The 23837-nt window shown below is 37.6% G+C and overlaps 1 protein-coding gene across 5 annotated transcripts in view; it reads right to left on the bottom strand.

Annotated features, from left to right (window-relative positions):
* LOC100564881 (tyrosine-protein phosphatase non-receptor type 11) overlaps positions 1 to 22938 on the bottom strand; it is a 96321-nt gene extending 73383 nt beyond the window's left edge. For 2 of the 5 annotated variants that reach the window (XR_010001353.1, XM_062965580.1), the window contains exon 1: positions 3146 to 3657. Coding sequence is in view for 4 of the 5 variants with exons in the window: in XM_062965580.1 (XP_062821650.1) it covers positions 3146 to 3210 (65 nt within the window). In the remaining variant the exon portion in view is untranslated. Of the gene's footprint in view, positions 1 to 3145; positions 3661 to 9533; positions 9668 to 22855 lie in introns of those variants that run through there. The other 3 variants (XM_062965582.1, XM_062965583.1, XM_062965581.1) reach the window with 3 other exon arrangements.
* Positions 22939 to 23837: the final 899 nt, after the last annotated feature.

The following is a 23837-nucleotide window of genomic DNA, read 5'->3' on the forward strand; positions in this document are numbered from 1 at the left end:
AGGAAAAAAGAAAAGCCAACTTAGATCGATTTACTGTTTTGAACACTGCTTGAGATGGCTATTGAGAACCAACAAATCGGCTCAAATATTTTCCAAAGAAGACACAGCCTTCTACAACGCTAGGTCAAAGCATCTCAGCTTCTGCAAAGTTACTAATGCAGAGTTTCCAAAGCAAACACAGCCAAAGTTCTCAAATTGAAGTTGTCCGATCTCTGAGGTCTCTTATGCTTCCTTAAGGAAGGCTCAGCTTTGTTCAACCCAAACAGCGAGACATATCAGATCTGTGAGTTCCAAACCGGCCTCAAAGGAGAGCCTGAATTCAAAATGTTTTATAAGCGGAGTGGGACACAGACCTCTTTTGTTCCGTTTCAAAGTGATCTCATTCGCTTGGGGTAGATTTGCCTGACCATCATACTGTGCATCCCACAGCTCTTCTTCATTGCAACTAGAACAGCCTTCTCATAAAGAACAGGATCATGAGATGACATTCAGATCACATTTTAATGCCAATCCCAAAACACGTTGCAAAGTGAAACACATTTATTTATTATTTATTTATTTGCTACATTTATATCTCGCCCTTCTCACCCTGAAGGGGACTCAAGAGCGGCTTACAAATTAAATTTACATACAATATTATATTATTAGCATAGTACAATACTGGTAATAAATGACTATATTGTACTGTATCAATATACAGTAGAGTCTCATTATCCAACATAAACGGGCCAGCAGAACATTGGATAAGCGAATATGTTGGATAATAAGGAGGGATTAAGGAAAAGCTTATTAAACATCAAATTAGGTTATGCTTTTACAAATTAAGCACCAAAACATCATGTTATACCACAAAATTGACAGAAAAAGTAATTCAATACACAATAATGCTATGTAGAAATTACTGGATTTACGAACTTGGTACCAAAATATCACGATGTATTGAAAACATTGACTACAAAAAAGCGTTGGATAATCCAGAACGTTGGATAAGCGAGTGCTGGATAAGTGAGACTCTACTGTAATATTACATGTAAAATATAATATATAATTAATATTATTATATTGTATATTGTATTATTAGTATTATATGGTATTACAATATAATATTATGAATATTATATGTATATACAATATGTTATATTATATATTATTGTAAATTATATTGTGTATATATATATATGTATATATATACACACACACACATATATATGTGTGTGTGTGTATATATACATACACACATATACACATATATAAAACTAGCATAGCATTTATGCATCAGAAATGGTACTTTTGACAATTTTTCAACTGAGTTTCCCAGTAGAAAAAGAATAAACACATTCTGGGGACGCACAGGCGGATATGCATATGTCAACAAAAATACTCTCCTTTAAATGCATAATATTAACAGTTATTATTTCATGGGAGCTCCCGATAGCGCAGCATGTTAAAGTGCTGAGCTGCTGAACTTGCTGACCAAAAGGTCACCAGTTCGAATCCGGGGAGCAGAATGAGCACCCATTGTTAGCCCCAGCTTCTGCCAACCTAGCAGTTCGAAAACATGCAAATGTGAGTAGATAAATAGATACCGCTTCGGCCTAAAGGTAATGGTGCTCCATGCAGTCATGCCAGGCACATGACCTTGGAGGTGTCTACAGACAATGCCGGCTCTTCGGCTTAGTATTGGAGATGAGCACCAACCCCCAAAGTCGGACACAATTAGACTTAAATGTCAGGGGGAAATCTTTACCTTTAATAGGCAGATAAGTATATGTCAACAATACTCCCCTTTAAATGCATAATATTAAGCATTATTGTTGACACAAAGACAGAGTATGACACAGCAAACAAGATGTATATGCTGGATTTCGTATCACAAAATCACAAGCTGAACACTTCCCAAGTGTTAAGGACCGTGTGATGTATTATTATTATTATTATTATTATTATTATTATTATTATTATTATTTCATACATTATTAATATTTCATACATATTTCATACATTTATACCCCAGCCTTCCCACCCCCAGATACACAGCAAGATTAGTACACAGCAAACAAGATCACTATGCTGGCTTTTGTATTGGATTACACGTCGGAAGCTTCCCAAGTGTCTAGGACTATGTGATGTATCGGTGAATAATGCATGAAGCATTATGATTATTATCATGATTATTACTAGACATCAAGCAATAGTCCTTAGACTCATAGAATCAAAGAGTTGTGAGAGACCTCATGGGACATCCAGTCCAACCTCCTGCCAAGAAGCAGGAAATAATAATAATAATAATAATAATAATAATAATAATAATAATAATAATACATCACACAGTCCTTAACACTTGGGAAGTGTTCGGCTTGTGATTTTGTGATAATACGAAATCCAGCATATCTATCTTGTTTGCTGTGTCATAATAAAATAATAATAATAATATTTTTGTATCCCGCCCCATCTCCTCAAAGAGACTCGGGTGACTTACATGGTGACCAAGCCCAAATACAGCATAAAATACAATATCAAAATGCATTTAAAACATCTATATATATAAAAGAGTGATGGAATCCTGGCACCGAGCAAAACAACAAAACTAAACACCCCGCAACCTCGAAATTTCACAACACAATCCATCATCAATGCCTCGAGGTTGAAACCACAAAATATCACGTCACAAACCTCCACGGGACCTAAAAAAACCCCAAACCCGGAGCTATTCAGTGCAATTCCAATGGGCCACAGCAACGCGTGGCAGGGCACCGCTAGTGTAAACATATAAAGACAAGGCATATAAAATACAATAAAAACATACTCAACCAACCAGTAACCAAGGTGCAGTTAGCATATTCAAGATTGGAGTGAGTCAATAGAATTTATATATGTGCAATATCTTGCAACCTCTTGAGCATACAAAGCACCCCCGACAGATGGCCATCCAGCCTCTGTTTAAAAGCTTCCAAAGAAGGAGCCTCCACCACACTCCGAGGCAGAGAGTTCCACTGCTGAACAGCTCTTCCTAATATTCAGATGGAATCTCCTTTTCTGTAGTTTAAACCCATTGTTCTGCGTCCTAGTCTCCAGAGTACCTTCTCCAACCGTACCAAATGTATTGCAAATATATTTCCGTTTAGCCTTTAGGAAAAACACTGACCTGTATGGAAACAGTAGTGAACTTGAAGTTGGAAATGCAAGAAGCCAAATTTGGGGATCACTCATCTCTTGTCTTTTAATTTTTTTCTCCTCTAAGCCTTCCTCCAATTGGGGCAAATTGTAGAAGGTTGCAGTAGTTCAGTGAAGTATGGTGTGTGCCAAGGAAATTGCCGTGCTTGCTAGATCCCTACAGATGTATGCGGAGGTGGGGAAAAGAGTCACAAAAGGGATGAGGCAGGAAACGCATCCACCAAGTTTTGACTCCAGAAGGTGGCTATGTGCAGATGGACAGGGCAGATTGCTGGCTGTCGTGTTCGCAAGTTAACCGCAAACATTTACAGCACAAAGCAACATGTTGCTAAGACCACAGGAGTTTATCTGCACACAGTGCTCCCAGCCAAGAACGTCAGCCTCCTTTCCTGCCTGCTCACAGCGCCAGAGCGAAGGCACGGCCTCCAGCACGAAGGCTGGGAATTCAGCATTGCAAGGGTACAACCAGGGCAGCCTTTTCTAAATAGTGCAGACAAAAAGTTTTCAAAGTCCCTTTTTTCAAAGTAAACATCCTTGATTTAAGTTACAAAACAAAAATCCTTTGCGTAAACAAGCATGCAGGTCTCCCTAGTTGTTCCTACTGGCGAAATATTAAGAAACAGGCTTCATGCACAAAGGAAAACAGGCTATTATTATTATTATTATTATTATTATTATTATTATTATTATTATTATTATTATTATTATTATTTTATTGTATGACACAGCAAACAAGATAGACATGCTGGATTTCATATCACAAAATCACAAGTCGAACACTTCCCAAGCGTTTAGGACTGTGTGATGTACATCACACAATTATTATTACAGTAGAGTCTCACTTATCCAACATAAACGGGCCGGCAGAATGTTGGATAAGCGAATATGTTGGATAATAAGGAGGCATTAAGGAAAAGCCTATTAAACATCAAATTAGGTTATGATTTTACAAATGAAGCACCAAAACATCATGTTAGACAACAAATTTGGCAGAAAAAGTAGTTCAGTACGCAGTAATGCTATGTAGTAATTACTGTATTTATGAATTTAGCACCAAAATATCACGATGTATTGAAAACATTGACTCCAAAAATGCGTTGGATAATCCAGAACGTTTATCCAACGTTCTGGATTATCCAACGCATTTTTGGAGTCAATGTTTTCAATACATCATGATATTTTGGTGCTAAATTGGTAAATACAGTAATTACTACATAGCATTACTGTGTATTAAACTACTTTTTCTGTCAAATGTGTTGTCTAACATGATGTTTTGGTGCTTAATTTGTAAAATCATAACCTAATTTAATGTTTAATAGGCTTTTCCTTAATCTCTCCTTATTATCCAACATATTCACTTATCCAACATTCTGCCGGCCCGTTTACGTTGGATAAGCGAGACTCTACTGTATATGTAATATATCACATATAATTAATATTATTATATGGTATTATTATTAGTATTATATTGTATAACATTATAATATTATTATCAATATTATATGTAAATACAATATATTATATTATTTAAAATGATATAAAAATATTATATTATAAAACTGAGGGAGGGGGGCCAGGTAAATGACCTTGGAGGGTAAATGACCCCGGGCCTTAGTTTGGGACCCCTGTCTTAATTAGTCGCTCTCCACCAGAGTGCTCCGAACAACTTACAATTTAAAATATCATTCCACAATATAAAAACATTCAACATAAAAACATTCAACAGTGACTATTTGGCAAATTAGATCTGATTTACTTAAATGCACAACCAAACAGCCAAGTCTTGAGCGCTTTTACAAAAGGTTGAAGACTGAAGTGCCTTTATGTCGCCCGTGGCCACTGGCTGCACTTCTATTTTGTGATGTTGCGTATTATAGTTTTGATGCATTAATTGCTGTGATTGGTATGCATTTTATATTGTTATATTTTATTGTGTATTGTTGGGCTTGGTCCCCATGTAAGCCGACCCGAGTCCCCTTGGGGTGGTGGGGTGGGATACAAACATAAAGTTGTTATTGTTATTATTATTATTATTATTATTATTGATACAAAGACATAGTATGACACAGCAAATGAGATATATATGTTGGATTTTGTATGATTATAGCTATATATATATATATATATATATATATATATATATATATGATGGCGCTCCATGCAGTCATGCTGGCCACATGACCTTGTAGGTGTCTCCGGACAACGCTGGCTCTTCGGCTCAGAAATGGAGATGAGCACCAACCCCCAGAGTCAGATTTCTAAGCCGAAGAGCCATCGTTGTCCGTAGACACCTCCAAGGTCAATATATAAATTTATAAATATACTAGCTTTGCCCGGCCACGCGTTGCTGTGGCTTATGCTTTCAGAGTGTTGTTCTTTATTTACTGTCCTGATTTTAGAGATTATATTGTTCTGTATTATTATATCACAGTAATTATTACATATTATATTTATAATCTTATATTATCTGCTTAGAACTGGATTATATGAGGCCCCTTCTTCACAGCTGTATAAAATGCACACTGAAGTGGATTATATGGCAGTGTGGAGCCCAGATAATCCAGTTCAAAGCAGATAATATAAGATTATAAATGGGTTATATAGCTGTGTGGAAGGGCCTTGAGTCTACACTGCCATATAATCCAGTTAAAATCTGATAATCTGTATTTTATAGGCAGTGTGAAACAGGCCTAAGTGAGGCCTAACTCTGCCTGTCACTTGGGCTGAGTGGTTTGGTAGGAGACCAAGTGGGCAGAGATTAGCCTTCTAACTGGCAGCAATTGGATAAAAACAATTATTCCTCTCCCCCTAATTAGGACTTTATTTTTCTTTTCTTTTTGTTGTATGAACGTAGAGGCATGGATGAGGGGTTGTGCTGCCAAGTTTAGTGTTTCTAGGGTATGTAGTTTTGTTGTTTTGCCCTAGGCCAAAATTTCATTACCCTTTTATATATATAGATAAATTTTAAACATTTATAAAATGGGCAGATCATCATCACAAGCAGGTTTCCAGGCTTCTCTGGCCCAGAGCCTTCCCTGTATTCTTCTCCCACATCCGCTCCTCCAGCATCACTTAGCCTCAAAAGGGCATAAGCAATGTTTCCCTCCCCCTTTCGCTCAATACAACCAAACAGGATGTGTTCAATTGACGTTGGGACTATCTGGTTTGAGCCAGAAGGAAAAACATCTCCATGGGATACAACACTGGCCGCAGCAGACACTACAGCTAGTAAATCTGTCATCAAGGCTCCACTAAATATAGAACTGGTATCAAAATAAATAGACACATAATAAGCATACTTTTGTGCACAAACCAGCCTAGTTGATTATCCCCAGTTATGTTCAATTGTTTTAACTGGGAGCTGTGGTCCAAAATTGGAACCTCTCCAGGGTCTGTTGCATCCAGGCCACACAAATTGCCTTGCGGAGGGGATACTACAGGTGTAGTGAATATGTTGGATAATCAGGAGAGATTAAGGAAAAGCCTATTAAACATCAAATTAGGTTATGATTTTACAAATTAAGCACCAAAACATCATGTTATACAACAAATTTGACAGAAAACGTAGTTCAATATGCAGTAATGCTATGTAGTAATTACTGTATTTACGAATTTAGCAACAAAATATCACGATATATTGAAAACATTGACTACAAAAATGCCTTGGATAATCCAGAACCTTGGATAAGCGAGTCATGGATAAGTGAGACTCTACTGTATTTACAAATTTAGCACCAAAACATCACAATGTATTGAAAACATTGACTACAAAAACATTGGCTACTAAGTAATTGACTACAAAATATAGAATTGCATAAAATGAACTTATAGTATCAACCTTGTTGGAAATTAAATCCGTAAAAGTTCAGTCCTACTGTATATATACACACACACATATATATTGGAAATATATAAATATAATTTCCTTGTTGGAAATTAAATCCGTAAAAGTTCAGTCCTTGCTGCCTAGAGATACAGCTGTGGATTGGGGAGGGAGACCGACTGCGTTGTATAATCCAGAATGTTGGATAAGCGAATGTTGGATAAGCAAGACTCTAATGTATATACATACACACATATATATTGGAAATATGTTATATAATTTCCTTGTTGGAAATTAAATCCGTAAAAGTTCAGTCCTTGCTGCCTAAAGAAACAGCTGTGGATTGAGGAGGGAGACCGACTGCATTGGATAATCCAGAACGTTGGATAAGCGAATGTTGGATAAGTAAGACTCTAATGTATATATATATATATATACACACACACATATATATACTCTACTGTAATTACTATATATGTGTGTGTGTGTGTGTGTGTGTGTGTATATACACATTAGAGTCTTTCTTAGCCAACATTCGCTTATCCAACGTTCTGGACTATCCAACACAGTCGGTCTATCTATGTATCTATGTGTGTGTGTGTGTATGTATATATATATATATATTTGTATATACATTAGAACAGGGGTCCTCAAACTTTTTAAGCCGAGGGCTGGTCCACAATCCTTCAGACTGTTGAGGGGCCGGATTATCATTTGAAAAAAAAAAAATCTCAGTTACCCTTGTTGTCTTATATGTGTTTTATTGTATCGAGAAATGAGAATTTTTGTTGTTGTAAGAAATGTATGGAGTTGCTCGGAAACCTCTCAATAAAAATTAATTATAAAAAAAGAAAAAAAAATACAAACAAATTCTGATGCACACTGCACATGTCTTATTTGTAGTGCAAAAACAACAACAACAACAACAACAACAACAACAACAACAAGAACAATGAAAGAACAATACAATATTTAAAAATAAAAACAATTTTAACCAACATACATTTAATCAGGATTTCAATGGGAATTTTGCTTCTGGCCAATGAGATAGTCAAGTTAATTAGGGTTGTTGTTGTTGTTGTTGTTTGCCTTCAAGTCATTTCAGACTTTGGGCGAGCCTAAGTCTAAAATGTATTTATTTATTATTTATTTATTTACTGCATTTATTTACTACATTTGTATCACACCCTTCTCACCCCAAAGGGGACTCAGAGTGGCTTACAAATTATATGTACATACAATATATTATATTATTAGCATAGCACAATATTAGCAGTATATATTACTATATTGAACTATACCACTATACTGTAATATTATTAGTAATATTATATGTCATATAGAATATATAATTAATATTATTATATGGTATTATTATTAGTGTTACAGTAGAGTCTCACTTATCCAACACTCGCTTATCCAACGTTCTGGATTATCCAACGCATTTTTGTAGTCAATGCTTTCAATATATCGTGATATTTTGGTGCTAAATTCATAAATCCAGTAATTTCTACATAGAATTACTGTGTATTGAACTACTTTTTCGTCCAAATTTGTTGTCTAACATGATGTTTTGGTCCTTAATTTGTGAAATCATAACTTAATTTGATGTTTAATAGGCTTATCCTTAATCCCTCCTTATTATCCAACATATTCGCTTATCCAACATTCTGCCGGCCCGTTTATGTTGGATAAGTGAGACTCTACTGTATATTGTATTACATTATAATATTATTATCAATATTATATGTATATACAATATATTATATTATAAAACTGAGGGCGGGGGCCAGGTCAATGGCCTCGGAGGGCCGCATCCAGCCCCCGGGCCTTAGTTTGGGGACCCCTGCTCTACTGTATATATATATACACACATATATGTGTGTGTATGTGTGTGCTCATACACACAAACACACACACACACATCTATATATATAAAAGAGTGATGGCATCAGGGCAGCAGACAAAACAACAAAACTACAGGCCCCCCAACCTCGAAATTTGACAACACAACCCATCATTCACGGCTCTAGGTTGATACAACAAAAAGAAAAGAAAAATAAAGTCCTAATTACAGGGAGAGGAATAATAGTTTTTATCCAGTTGCTGCCAGTTTGAAGGCTAAGCTCCGCCCACTTGGTCTCCTAGCAACCTACTCAGCCCAGGGGACAGGCACAGTTAGGCCTCACTTAGGCCTCTTCCACAAATTATCAGATTTTAACTGGATTATATGGCAGTGTAGACTCAAGGTCCTTCCACACAGCTATATAACCCATTTAGAATCTTATATTATCTGCTTTGCACTGGATTATCTTGACTCCACGCTGCCATATAATCCACTTCAGTGTGCATACTAAACATAAAGACAACCATACAACAGACATTAAATACCACCACTACCTCAACAATTTCTCACCAAAACCACCAGAAAATGCCACAGCAACGCGTGGCTGGGCACAGCTAGTATAGACATAAAGAAAGGGCTATTCCTACAACTGTTTCATAGAATACTTCCACTCCTAAAGATGCTTCTCACCTCATTTACAAATGGCGCGAAGTTCATAGGCGGAACCAATCTGAGCCAATGCTATTCAGCGGCAAAAGGAGCGAAAGAACATGGAAGTCGGGTTTGTTCTTCGGCAAATGGCCATTTCTTGCCGGCGGAACCAACGCTGGTGACCAGCTTTGGCCTACTAACTCTCCACAAGCCGAGAGCCAGTTTCAGTCACAGTTTGGTGCTAGGCTTCGGCCTAAGCCTCTCCACAGGGAAATAATAGGCTTGGGCCTAGTAATTCTCCTCAGGACGACGACTACTCTCGACAGGCTTGGGCCTACTAACTCTTCTCAGCTTGTAAGGAGATTCGGCCTACTGTCTCTAGCAGGCCTCGGCCTAGTCAGTCTCCTCAGGAGAAAGTAACAATTCACACCAGACACCTTTGTGACCTCAACTCCGTGTCACCTCATCAAAATGGAAGGCATGTGAAAGCTTGGGCCTTGGTGGCAGGTGTTTTGGACTCCAACTCCCAGAATTCCTCACAGCCTCAGGCCTCTTCCTTTTCCCCCTCAGCCGCTAAGCGGCTGAGGGGGAAAAGGAAGAGGCCTGAGGCTGTGAGGAATTCTGGGAGTTGGAGTCCAAAACACCTGCCACCAAGGCCCAAGCTTTCCCCAACTTTCTGTGAGATTTGCATGCTGTATACAGCCATCTTCCAGAAGCATTCTCTCCTGACGTTTCGCCCACATCTATGGCAGGCATTCTCGGAGGTTGTACGGTAAGCCGACCCGAATATAAGCATTAGCATCGAATAGCCTTGAGGTTCAAGGCCTGGCTGCTTCCTACCTGGGGAATTCCAGACACAACCCCTCCCCCCAAAAAAAAAAAAAAAAAAAAGGATTCCCCCCAGGCAGGAAGCGGCCAGGCTGTATGTTAACTATAAATCCCGGCAACGACAACTCCCAAATGACACAACCCCACAAAAGGACTCAAATTTGGGCGTGTTGGGTATTTGCTCCGAATTTGTGAATGAAAATACATCCTGAATATCGGATACAGTAGAGTCTCACTTATCCAACATTCGCTTATCCAACGTTCCGGATTATCCAAGGCATTTTTGTAGTCAATGTTTTCAATACAGTAGAGTCTCACTTATCCAAGACTCGCTTATCCAACGTTCCGGATTATCCAACGCATTTTTGTAGTCAATGTTTGCAATACAGTAGAGTCTCACTTATCCAAGACTCGCTTATCCAAGGTTTCTGGATTATCCAACGCATTTTTGTAGTTAGTGTTTTCAATACAGTAGAGTCTCACTTATCCAAGACTTGCTTATCCAACGTTCCGGATTATCCAAGGCATTTTTGTAGTTAATGTTTTCAATACAGTAGAGTCTCACTTATCCAAGACTTGCTTATTCAACGTTCTGGATTATCCAATGCATTTTTGTAGTCAATGTTTTCAATATATCGTGATATTTGGGTGCTAAATTCGTAAATACAGTAATTACTACATAACATTACTGCGTATTGAACTACTTTTTCTGTCAAATTTGTTGTCTAACGTGATGTTTTGGTGCTTCATTTGTAAAATCATAACCTAATTTGATGTTTAATAGGCTGTTCCTTAATCCCTCCTTATTATCCAACATATTCGCTTAGCCAACATTCTGCCGGCCCGTTTACATTAGTTAAGCAAGACTCTACTGTATCTTAACCTGTTTTTATTTGGCGGTTTTACTTACCATTATATTGCTATCAAATGTTGATCTGTGTAATGTTAAATGTTAATGATGTTTGTTTTATTGTGAATGTATTTTATTATTATTATTATTATTATTATTATTATTATTATTATTATTATTGCTGCAACAACATAGTCTGACACAGCAAACAAGATATGCTGGACTTCGTATCACAAAATCACAAGTCGAACCCTTCCCAAGTGTCTAGGGCTGTGTGATTATTATTATTATTATTATTATTATTATTATTATTATTATTATTATTTTATGACACAGGAAACAAGATAGACATGCTGGATTTTGTATCACAAAACCACAAGTCGAACCCTTCCCAAGTGTCTAGGACTGTGTGATGTATTATTATTATTATTATTATTATTATTATTATTATTATTATTATATTGTATGATACAGCAAACAAGACAGATATGCTGGATTTCGTATCACAAAATCACAAGTCGAACACTTCCCAAGTGTCTAGGACTGTGTGATGTATTTTCGGATGATGCGTGCAGATCCCAACAGGGTGGCCTTTTGCAGTTGGCAGATCGTGATTTTGTCAATGTCTATTGTTTCCAAATGCCGGCTGAGATCTTTTGGCACGGCACCCAGTGTGCCCATCACCACTGGGACCACCTGCACTGGTTTCTGCCAGAGTCTTTGAAGTTCAATCTTGAGGTCCTGATAGCGGCTGAGTTTTTCCTGTTGTTTTTCGTCAATGCGACTGTCACCTGGGATGGCAACATCAATGATCCAAACCTTTTCCACCACTGTGATGTCTGGTGTGTTGTGTTCCAGAACTTTGTCAGTCTGGATTCAGAAGTCCCACAGTATCTTTGCGTGCTCATTTTCCAATACTTTGGCAGGTTTGTGATCCCACCAGTTCTTTGCTGCTGGGAGGTGGTACTTGAGGCATAAGTTCCAATGAATCATTTGGGCCACATGGTTGTGCCTCTGTTTGTAGTCTGTCTGTGCGATTTTCTTACAGCAGCTGAGGATATGATCAATGGTTTCGTCGGTTTCCTTGCAGAGTCTGCATTTTGGGTCATCAGCTGATTTTTCGATCTTGGCCTTAATTGCCTTTGTCCTGATGGTTTGCTCCTGGGCTGCAAGGATCAGGCCTTCTGTCTCCTTCTTCAGGGTCCCATTCGTGAGCCAGAGCCAGGTCTTCTCCTTATCAGCTTTTCCTTCAATTTTGTCAAGGAACTTTCCATGCAATGTTTTGCTGTGCCAGCTGTCAGCTCTAGTTTGTAGTGCGGTTTTCTTGTACTGGTTTTTTGTCTGCTGTGTTTTGAGGAGTTTCTGATTTTTGACTTCAATCAAAGCAGGTTCTTCACTTTGCTTTACATATTCTGCCAGGTTGTTGTTGTTGTTGTTGTTGTTGTTGTTGTTGTTGTTGTTCTTCTTCTTCTTCTTCTTCTTCTTCTTCTTCTTCTTCTCCTCCTCCTCCTCCTCCTCCTCCTCCTCCTTCTCCTCCTCCTCCTCCTTCTTTCTTCTTCTTCTTCTGGAGAACCACTGCATTAGAAGTATCTAGCACAGGTATGTCCTCTTGCCATTTTAATAGCACACAATATCTCCCCACAAAGCCTTTGCTTCCTGTAGGTAAATGATTTTTTTAAAAGCCGTGTGTTTTCCCTCGCACACAAATTGCTTTAATGCTTTGCGAGGCATCCCTTTCAATCTTTTGGGGGGAAAGCACTTAATCGGATAAAGAAATAAGGCACTGCTTTCACAATATCAGCAGGAATTCAATCTCGAGGGTTTTCCCAACCATTATACTTGCCGTGCAAGGATTCAGACTGCTACTCTTTGCAAGAGGAGGGGAGAATCCATCCAGGAAGCACCGTATTTCCTGAGACATGGCCTCGTTTCCGATCGTCCCTTCGGGCCCGAGGCAGGAAACCCACATAGCGGACAAGCTCTGCCTCCTGATTAAACAACTTTCCTAGACGTGTTTCCTGGACCTGAGCCATGGAGCGAAGAGGAACATCAGAATAAAAATTCAAGTAATGGGCCCAGCTCTCCTTCCAAAGGCCACCAAAGTGTGGACAATAACATTGGGGTTCCATCACTTTTACATCTTGGTGTGTGCTGTGTGTTTTGAGATCCTAACAGAAAATCCTAACACCAGTATGCCAACTCTTTTGTGAATTTAAAGACTGAACTCTGCATGTTTGCCTCCTAAGTTCTAAATTCTTTACAGCCACATGGCACTTCTCGCTCTGCTTGCTGTGAGCTGAATGCTCAACTATAAGTATCTTGCTTTTGCATATTTTGGATGTTCTGCTGTATTTTGGGAATCTTCCCTAACTTACACAGAAAATCCTAACACCAGTATGCCAACTCTTTTGTGCTTTTAAAGACTGAACTCTGCATGTTTGCCTCCTAAGCTCTAACTTCTTTACAGCCACATGGCACTTTATGTTCTGCTTTCTGTGAGCTGAATGCTCAACTATAAGTATCCTGTTTTTATATCTCTGCCTCCTAAGCTCTAAATTCTTTACAGCCACATGGCACTTCACGCTCTGCTTGCTGTGAGCTGAATGCTCAACTATAAGGATTCTGTTTTTACACATTTTGAATGCTCTGCTGTATTTTGGGAATCTTCCCTAACTTACACAGAAAATCCTAACACCAGTATGCCAACTCTTTTGTGATTTTAAAGATTGAACTCTACATGTTTGCCTCCTAAGCTCTAAATTCTTTACAGCCACATGGCACTTCACGTACTGCTTGCTGTGAGCTGAATGCTCAACTATAAGTATTCTGTTTTTGCATATTTTGAATGCTCTGCTGTATTTTGGGAATCTTCCCTAACTTACACAGAAAATCCTAACACTAGTATCCCAACTCTTTTGTGATTTTAAAGATTGAACTCTACATGTTTGCCTCCTAAGCTCTAAATTATTTACAGTCACATGGCACTTCACGCTCTGCTTGCTGTGAGCTGAATGCTCAACTATAAGTATCCTGTTTTTGCACATTTTGGATGCTCTGCTGTTTTTTGAGTCAGAAGGTGGGTGACCGTGGCCAGCAGCTTTCAACCGGGGATCAGGGGAGGTCGGTATTCTTAGCCTGACCTCTTAAGCGAGCCAACTGGGGTGACTGAGCAAAATGCCCCACCAACAAGCCTTGAAGTCATGCCAGCAGGATGTCCGGCAGCTTTGATTCCGGGGTTTGTTTCTAATAAGATCGGACCAGGAGAAAGGCTGAAGCATTTGGAGAAAAAGGATCATATAATGCTAGAGTTGGAAGAGACCAGTTCAACTCCCTACACGTAAAGCACTCCTGCTAGATGTCCACACAGCCTCGGTTTTCAAAACCTCCAGAGAAGGAGACACCTCCACACGCCAAAGAGTTTTCAAGACGTTCTTTCTAATGTTGAAGTGGAATGTATTTTTTCTGCAATTTGGATCCATTGCTCCATTGTGTCCTAGTCTCTAGATTATAGTTCCCAACCTGTGGTCCGTAGACCACCAGTGGTCCCAAAGAACTAAAATATGGTCCACGGCCTCACAGTTACTACACCGTTGCAACAAGAGCGACCGATCTCGCAAAACCATTACTATCCCATTGCAACGAGAGCGACTGGTCTCGTAAAACCCTTATCGTGCCGAGACAACGGGGATGTCGGGAGAGGAGAGGCTGACTACCCATGAAAGGTGCAACAGTAGGTCATATTATTATTTGAGAACACAGAAATGCTGGACCATTCCAACAACTATCATGTCAGACTACACAGAGAAGCCACTGAAATCCACAAGCATGTGGATAACTTCAACAGAAAGGAAGAAACCATGAAAATGAACAAAATCTGGCAACCAGTATTAAAAAAAACTCTAAAATCAAAACAGTGGATGGGAACCAACACTCTGAGGGCAGAGCACAGCTAATGACTAACAAAGGATGCCTCCAGGCAAGAGACAAAAACCTTTCCAATGCTAATTAGGGTGATTAACTGAAACATTAATGCTGGCTTCCCAGTGACAAAGGACTCTTGCCACACCCTGGATTCTCCACAGATATATATTCTTTCCTTTCCTTACTTAGTTTATCCATACCTCAAAACCTCTGAGGATGCCTGCCATAGATGTGGGCGAAACGTCAGGAGAGAATACTTGTGGAACATGGCCACACAGCCCGAAAGACACACAACAACCCAGTAGGTCATATATTCATATGAATATATGACCTACTGACAGACCCCACTTGGACATGAAAAGTGCCTTAATTGTATATTTAAATGTATAATTATGTATATTTTTAAATGTATACTCTTAATTTTATTGTAATTTTTAATCTCGATGGATTTTAAGATCTGATGTAAACTGTTTTTGATGTGTATGTTTATATTGTAAGCCGCCCTGAGTCCCCTGATGGGTGAGAAGGGCGGGGTGGAAGTGATGTAATAATAAATAAAATAAACAACAAGCCTCCTGACTGTTGCTTCTCCTCCTCCCCTAACTCACCCTGTGGCACTGGAAGCGGGGGGCGTCTTGGTGTTTTTGTTTTTAGGCCTCTTCCTGGGGTTATTTGGGGTGCTGATTCTGAAAATTGCATTGGATAGACCAGGGGTCCCCAAACTAAGGCCCGGGGGCCAGATGCGGCCCTCCGAGGTCATTTACCTGGCCCCCGCCCTCAGTTTCATAATATAATATATTGTATATACATATAATATTGATAATAATATTATAATGTAATACAATATGACACTAATAATAATACCATATAATAATATTAATTATATGTTCTATATTACATATAATATTATTAATAATATTACAGTATAGTGGTATAGTTCAATAAAGTAATATATAATGCTAATATTGTGCTATGCTAATAATATAATATATTGTATGTACATATAATTTGTAAGCCACTCTGAGTCCCCTTTGGGGTGGAAGGGTGTGATACAAATGTAGTAAATAAATGCAGTAAATAATAAATAAATAAATTTTAGACTTAGGCTCGCCCAAAGTCTGAAATGACTTGAAGGCACACAACAACAACAACAACCCTAATTAACTTGACTATCTCATTGGCCAGAAGCAGGACCACACTTCCTATTGAAATCCTGATAAATGTATGTTGGTTAAAATTGTTTTTATTTTAAAATATTGTATTGTTCTTTCATTGTTGTTGTTGTTATTTTTGTACTACAAATAAGACATATGCAGTGTGCATCGGAATTTGTTTGTATATTTTTTTTCAAATGATAATCTGGCCCCTCAACAGTCTGAAGGATTGTGGACCGGCCCTCTGTTTTAAAAGTTTGAGGACCCCTGCTCCTGACTGTTGCTTCTCCTCCTCCCTAACTCACCCTGTGGAGCTGGAAGCGGGGGGCGTCTTGGTGTCTTTGTTTTTAGGCCTCTTCCTGGGGTTATTTGGGGTGGTGATTCAGAAAATTGCATTGGATAGACCACATTAGCTCTAGATTATTAAATATGGTTTTGTGTGGGTGAGCAGATGGAGACTACTGGATGGCATATGTTCTGTATCAGAAATTAGAGCTGATGTGGTCAATCTGATGCAATTTTCGGAATCAGCACACCAAATAACCAAACCGAATCTAAAGTTGACCAAAAACAGATTCGTAACCCTTTTGGTACTAATGTTGGAGAGTGGTCCCTGGTCAAAAAAAGATTGGGAACCACTGCTCTCGAATAGGAGGAAAAAGAAGCCGAGGAGTAGATAGAATTCTTATCAGAGAAGCAAGCCTTTAGCCCTCCCAGAGCTACACCTCTGTTGTTTCCCCTCCAAAAGATTCTCCCAGGCTTTGGTCAGTTTACCACTGAACTTGAAAAACTGGTCCTTTTTAAGGCAGAGGTGGAAGACGCAAACCGTCAGAAACGCGTGTTTTTCAAACAAGAGCCACCAAAAAGTTTCCACAACGGTTATTGCTTGTTCACCTGCAAGTGGAAACTGGTTGCCTCTGTTTTTTCCATCCAGTCAGCGCTCTCAAGAGGAAACAGCCAAAGCGAGGAAAAGGCATCGAAAGCGGCGTCTCCCATAGGCGTTGGGTGCAGAAGAGAGCCTGATACATGGAGAGCAGCAGAATGGCCTTGCAGCTTCAAAGCCTGGCTGCTTCCTGCCTGGGCGCATCCTTTGTTAGGTGGCCCCGATTGTTTCCTACCTGGAATTTCCCCGTTTTTTTTTTTTAGTGTTGCTCTTTATTTGCTGTTGTGACTTTCGACTTTTTAAAATACTTTTTCCAACACTCACTTATCCAACGTTCTGGATTATCCAACGCATTTTTGTAGTCAATGTTTTCAATACATCGTGATATTTTGGTGCTAAACTTGTAAATACAGTAATTACCACATAGCATTACTGCGTATTGAACTACTTTTTCTGTCCAATATGTTGTATAACATGATGTTTTGGTGCTTAATTTGTTAAATCATAACCTATGTTTTCCCAATTTTTGTGTGTGTAAAATTAGGCTTATATTCGGGTCGGCTTATACTCGAGTATACTGTAAGACAGTCCAACTCTGATCAAATCATTCTCATCTTCTTCAATGTAAATGTGTTTATGTATCCTTTTAATAATAATAGAGAAAAATAATACATGTAATACAGTAGAGTCTCACTTATCCAACATTCGCTTATCCAACATTCTGGATTATCCAACGCATTTTTGTAGTCAATGTTTTCCATACATCGTGATATTTTGTTGCTAAATTCGTAAATACAGTAATTACTACATAGCATTACTGCGTATTGAACTACTTTTTCTGTCCTATTTGTTGTATAACATGATGTTTTGGTGCTTAATTTGTAAAATCATAACCTAACTTGATGTTTAATAGGCTTTTCCTTAACCCCTCCTTATTATCCAAGATATTCGCTTATCCAAGCTTCTGCCGGCCCGTTTAGCTTGGATAAGTGAGACTCTACTGTACTTGGAATTAATTGGATAAAAGGTAAAGGTAAAGGTTTCCCCTGATGTTAAGTCCAGTCGTGACCGACTCTGGGGCTTGGTGCTCATCTCCATTTCTAAGCCGAAGAGCCGGCGTTGTCTGTAGACACCTCTAAGGTCATGTGGCCACTGGCATGACTGCATGCAGCACCGTTTCCTTCCCACCGGAACAGTACCTATTACTCTACTCACACTCTGGGGGTTGGTGCTCATCTCCATTTCTAAGCCAAAGAACCAGCCTTGTCCATAGACACCTCCAAGGTCATGTGGCTGGCGTGACTACATTGAGCGCCGTTACCTTTCCGCCAGAGCGGTATCTATTGATCTACTCATATTTGCATGTTTTTGAACTGGTAGGTTGGCAGAAGCTGGGGCTAACGGCGGGCGCTCACTCCGCTCCCAGGATTTGAACCTGGGACCTTTTGGTCCACAAGATCAGCAGCTCAGCACTTTAACACACTGTGCCACCAGGTGCCCCAACATATTCGCTTATCCAACGTTCTGCCAGCCCGTGTATGTTGGATAAGTGAGACTCTACTGTACTGGTAGCCAGATTGTGTTCATTTTCATAATTTCCTCCTTTTTGTTGACATTGTCCACATGCTTGTGGATTTCAGTGGCTTCTTTGTGTCGTCTGACATGGTGGTTGTGAGAGTGGTCCAGCATTTCTGTGTTCTCAAATAATATGCCGTGTCCAGGTTATTCCATCAAGTGCTCTGCTATGGCAACAGAAAGGCATCAAGTGCTCTGCTATGGCTACGATTTCAACAGAAAGCAGGAAACCATGGAAATGAACAAAATCTGGCGACCAGGAATTTAAAAAAATCTAAAATCAGGAAGGTAAATAAAGAACCACACTCAGAAAAAAGGGGAATTTCAGACAGGAAACAATCAGGGCCAGCTGACACCTTCCAACGAAAGATTCCCCCAGGCAGGAATCACCCAACCTTTGAATCTGCAAGGCCATTCAATGCTAATCAAGGTGTCCAATTGCAACATTCACACTTGCCTCAAACAGAAAAGAGTTCTTTTTCCCACCCTGGACATTATTCCACAGATATATAAACCCCACTTGCTTAGTTTCCAAAAGATTGTCCCATTGTGCTCAAAGTGATCAGGAAAAGGGCCTGTCTGGGCATTGCCGAACATCCTCAACCAATGACAACATGACTGTTCAGGATGACGTTTTTGGAATGTTGTGGGGGATTTTTTAAAGTTCCTTTTTTTAGAGAAAGGCCACGAGGTCAAAGCGAGTGACGTCAGGCTCTCCGATCAGCAGCTCAGAAAGCCTTTGAGCATAAACACAACTTGATGCAAGCCAGGCTGCTAAACTGGACAGAGCCAAGGACTCACCTAATAATAATAGTAATAATAATAATAATAATAATAATCACACAGTCCCAAACACTTGGGAAATGTTCAACTTGTGATTTTGTGATACGAAATCCAGCATATAGATCTCGTTTGCTGTGTCATACTCTGTCTTTGTGTCAATAATAATAATAATAATAATAATACATCACAAAGTCCTAGACACTTGGGAAGTATTTGACTTGTAATTTTGTGATACGAAATCCATCATATAGATCTCGTTTGCTGTGTCATACTCTGTCTTTGTGTCAATAATAATAATAATAATAATAATAATAATAATAATAATAATAATAATAATAATAATAGTACATCACACAGTCCCAGACACATGGGAAATGTTCGACTTGTGATTTTGTGATACAAAATCCAGCATATAGATCTCGTTTGCTGTGTCATACTCTGTCTTTGTGTCAATAATAATAATAATAATAATAATAATCACACAGTCCCAAACACTTGGGAAATGTTCAACTTGTGATTTTGTGATACGAAATCCAGCATATAGATCTTGTTTGCTGTGACATACTCTCCGTGTATGTGTCAATAATAATAATAATAATAATAATAATAATAATAATAATAATAATACATCACACAGTCCTAGACACTTGGGAAGTGTTTGACTTGTAATTTTCTGATACGAAATCCATCATATAGATCTCGTTTGCTGTGTCATACTTTGTCTTTGTGTCAATAATAATAATAATAATAATAATAATAATAATAATAATAATAATAATACATCACACGGTCTTAAACACTTGGGAAGTATTTGACTTGTGATTTTGTGATACGAAATCCAGCATATAGATCTTTTTTGCTGTGTCATACTCTGTCTTTGTGTCAATAATAATAATAATAATAATAATAATAATAACAAAGTCCCAAACACTTGGGAAGTGTTTGACTTGTGATTTTGTGATACGAAATCCATCATATAGATCTCGTTTGCTGTGTCATACTCTCCGTCTATGTGTCAATAACAACAACAACAATAATAATAATAATAATAATAATAATAATAATAATAATAATACATCACACGGTCTTAAACACTTGGGAAGTATTTGACTTGTGATTTTGTGATACGAAATCCAGCATATAGATCTTGTTTGCTGTGTCATACTCTGTCTTTGTGTCAATAATAATAATAATAATAATAATAATAATAATAATAATTGGATACACAACAAGATGAGTACACAGCAAACACTATGCTAGCTGTTGTATTGGAAGCATGTCGGACACTTCCCAAGTGTCTAGGACTGTGTGATGTATCGGCAAATAATAAAGATGGTAATTTTGTCAGTGCCAATTGTGTTTAAGTGCAGGCCAAGGTGTTCAGGTATTATTATTATTATTGTATTTATTTATATAAAGTTATTATTATTTCTGATGATAATCATTTTATAACATTTTATAATATTTATATAAGCTATAGTAATAAAATTATATTGCACATTATATTATATAATAAATTATATTACAGTAGAGTCTCACTTATCCAAGCTAAACGGGCTGGCAGAAGCTTGGATAAGCGAATATCTTGGATAATGAGGGGTTAAGCATTAAACATTAAATTAGGTTATGATTTAACAAATTAAGCACCAAAACATCATGTTATACAACAAATTTGACAGAAAACGTAGTTCAATACGCAGTAATGTTATGTCATAATGACTGTATTTACAAATTTCGCACCAAAATATCACGATATGTTGAAAACATTGACTACAAAAATGCCTTGGATAATCCAGAACCTTGGATAAGCGAGTCTTGGATAAGTGAGACTCTACTGTATAGTAATTCCTACGTAACATTACCATGTATTGAACTGCTTTTTCTGTCAATTTGTTGTATAACATGATGTTTGGGTGCTTAATTTGTAAAATCATAACCTAATTTTCCTTAATCCCTCCTTATTATCCAACATATTCGCTTATCCAAGGTTCTGCCGGCTCGTTTATGTTGGATAAGCGAGACTCTACTGTAGTATTAATTTTATAACATTTTATAATATAGCATAATAATAAAATTATATTATGGATTGTTATATTATATAATACAATTGTGTTATATATACATATAATATTAATAATAATATATCAATAATATATTGATAATAATATTATTTATTTTATAACCTTTTATATAATGTATTGTTATATCATATAATACAATTATGTTATATATACATATAATATTGATAATAATATATCAATAATATATTGATAATAATATTTATTTCATAACCTTTTATATTATGGATTGTTATATTATATAATACAATTAAGTTATATATACATATAATATTGATAATAATATATCAATAATATCTTGATAATAATATTATTTATTTTATAACCTTTTATAGTATGGATTGTTATATTATATAATACAATTAAGTTATATATACATATAATATTGATAATAATATATCAATAATATATTGATAATAATATTATTTATTTTATAACCTTTTATAGTATGGATTGTTATATTATATAATACAATTAAGTTATATATACATATAATATAGATAATAATATATCAATAATATCTTGATAATAATATTATTTATTTTATAACCTTTTATAGTATGGATTGTTATATTATATAATACAATTAAGTTATATATACATATAATATTGATAACAATATCTCAATAATATATTAATAATAATATTTATTTTATAACCTTTTATATTATGGATTGTTATATTATATAATACAATTATGTTTTATATATACATATAATATTGATAATAATATATCAATAATATCTTGATAATAATATTTATTTTATAACCTTTTATATTATGGATTGTTATATTATATAATACAATTATGTTATATATACATATAATATTGATAATAATATATCAATAATATCTTGATAATAATATTTATTTTATAACCTTTTATATTATGGATTGTTATATTATATAATACAATTATGTCATATATACACATAATATTGATAATAAAATTATATTATGGATTGTTATATTATGTAATAATATATTATTAATTTTATAATATTTTGTAATATTATAACAAATGCATAAACATATTATTATTATCATTATTATTATTATTATTATTGATTATGAATCCATGTGGTCAGGGCTCAGAATCACCCCGATCTGCTCCAATGGGGGAATTCTGCACTCTGCACATGCTCAGAGGCACCCTTCTACTGACTTGTCAATCATCCTTTCCATTCTTTTGTGAAGCCATGTGTACCAAGCTCTCAAATGATTGTCCCCATCCCCACCCCAAGGAGTAGCACCTCCTCCTGACTGTTCAACCCCCCCAAGGCTCCTACCTGCGGGAGGTCATGGCAAAGGCTCCACTCTCTCCACCGCCAATGAAAGGAGTGGCCGCCCCAAGCTCAGACCAGCCGGCGGCCCAGGCCACGCCCCCTGCTTCCTTATATGGCCAGGCGCCCGGGCCGCCGATTGGCCGGAGGAGGGAGAGACCACGCCCCCTGGCCCCGCCCCGCCCATGTGCCTGCCTAAGGGGAAGCCCTCCCTGTGCGTGACGAAAGCAGGGGGAACCCCCACTCCTCCAATCCCCTTCGCCTAGCAACAGGCACCTCCTAGCGACGCTGAAGCTTGCCTTTCAACTTAAAGAGACAGTGTCTCTTTAAGTTGTGTCCCCAGTTTGATCAAGTTTGGATGTAGGTGAACTACAACTCCCCCAAATCAAGGTGACTTTCCACCAAAGACCTCCAGTATTTTTTGCTGGTCATTTTTGCTGAGACATCTGGTCTCAGCCTGCCACTTTTGGACTCTTGCTTGCTGAGGTGTTCCTGTGTAGATCTTAGGAAGCTGTTTCTTGATTTAAGGCATTGCCATGCTGGCTGATATCCAAACAGTGGATGGGCCGGAGATGCGAATGCCTTCCTCATTGAATGCACTTTAATTCGCTGTAGCCACAGGGTTTATTCCCCTCCCAAGTTGCCCTCTCACTAATCTGCAGCACTTTGTCACCTACCTCAGGTTTGAAATTTATACGGTGCAGTTTATTTAGTCTATTTTTAACTTGTGTTTTAAGTACGTTATTAAGTTTGCTATTTTACCTGTATATGTAAATATCTGTTTTTATAATTGCACATGTGTTTGTACATTGGATGTGTTTTATGTTGTTACTGTTTTTATCTGGGTTTGACCCTTGTAAATCGCCCTGAGTCCCTTCAGGGAGATGGAGGCGGGGTATAAATAAAGTATTATTATTATTATCAACACAACGACGTTGTATGGCACAGCAAACAAGATAGATATGCTGGATTTCGTTTCGCAAAACCA

This window comes from Anolis carolinensis, unplaced genomic scaffold, assembly GCF_035594765.1.
Source record: "Anolis carolinensis isolate JA03-04 unplaced genomic scaffold, rAnoCar3.1.pri scaffold_15, whole genome shotgun sequence".
NCBI classification, from domain to species: domain Eukaryota; kingdom Metazoa; phylum Chordata; class Lepidosauria; order Squamata; family Dactyloidae; genus Anolis; species Anolis carolinensis.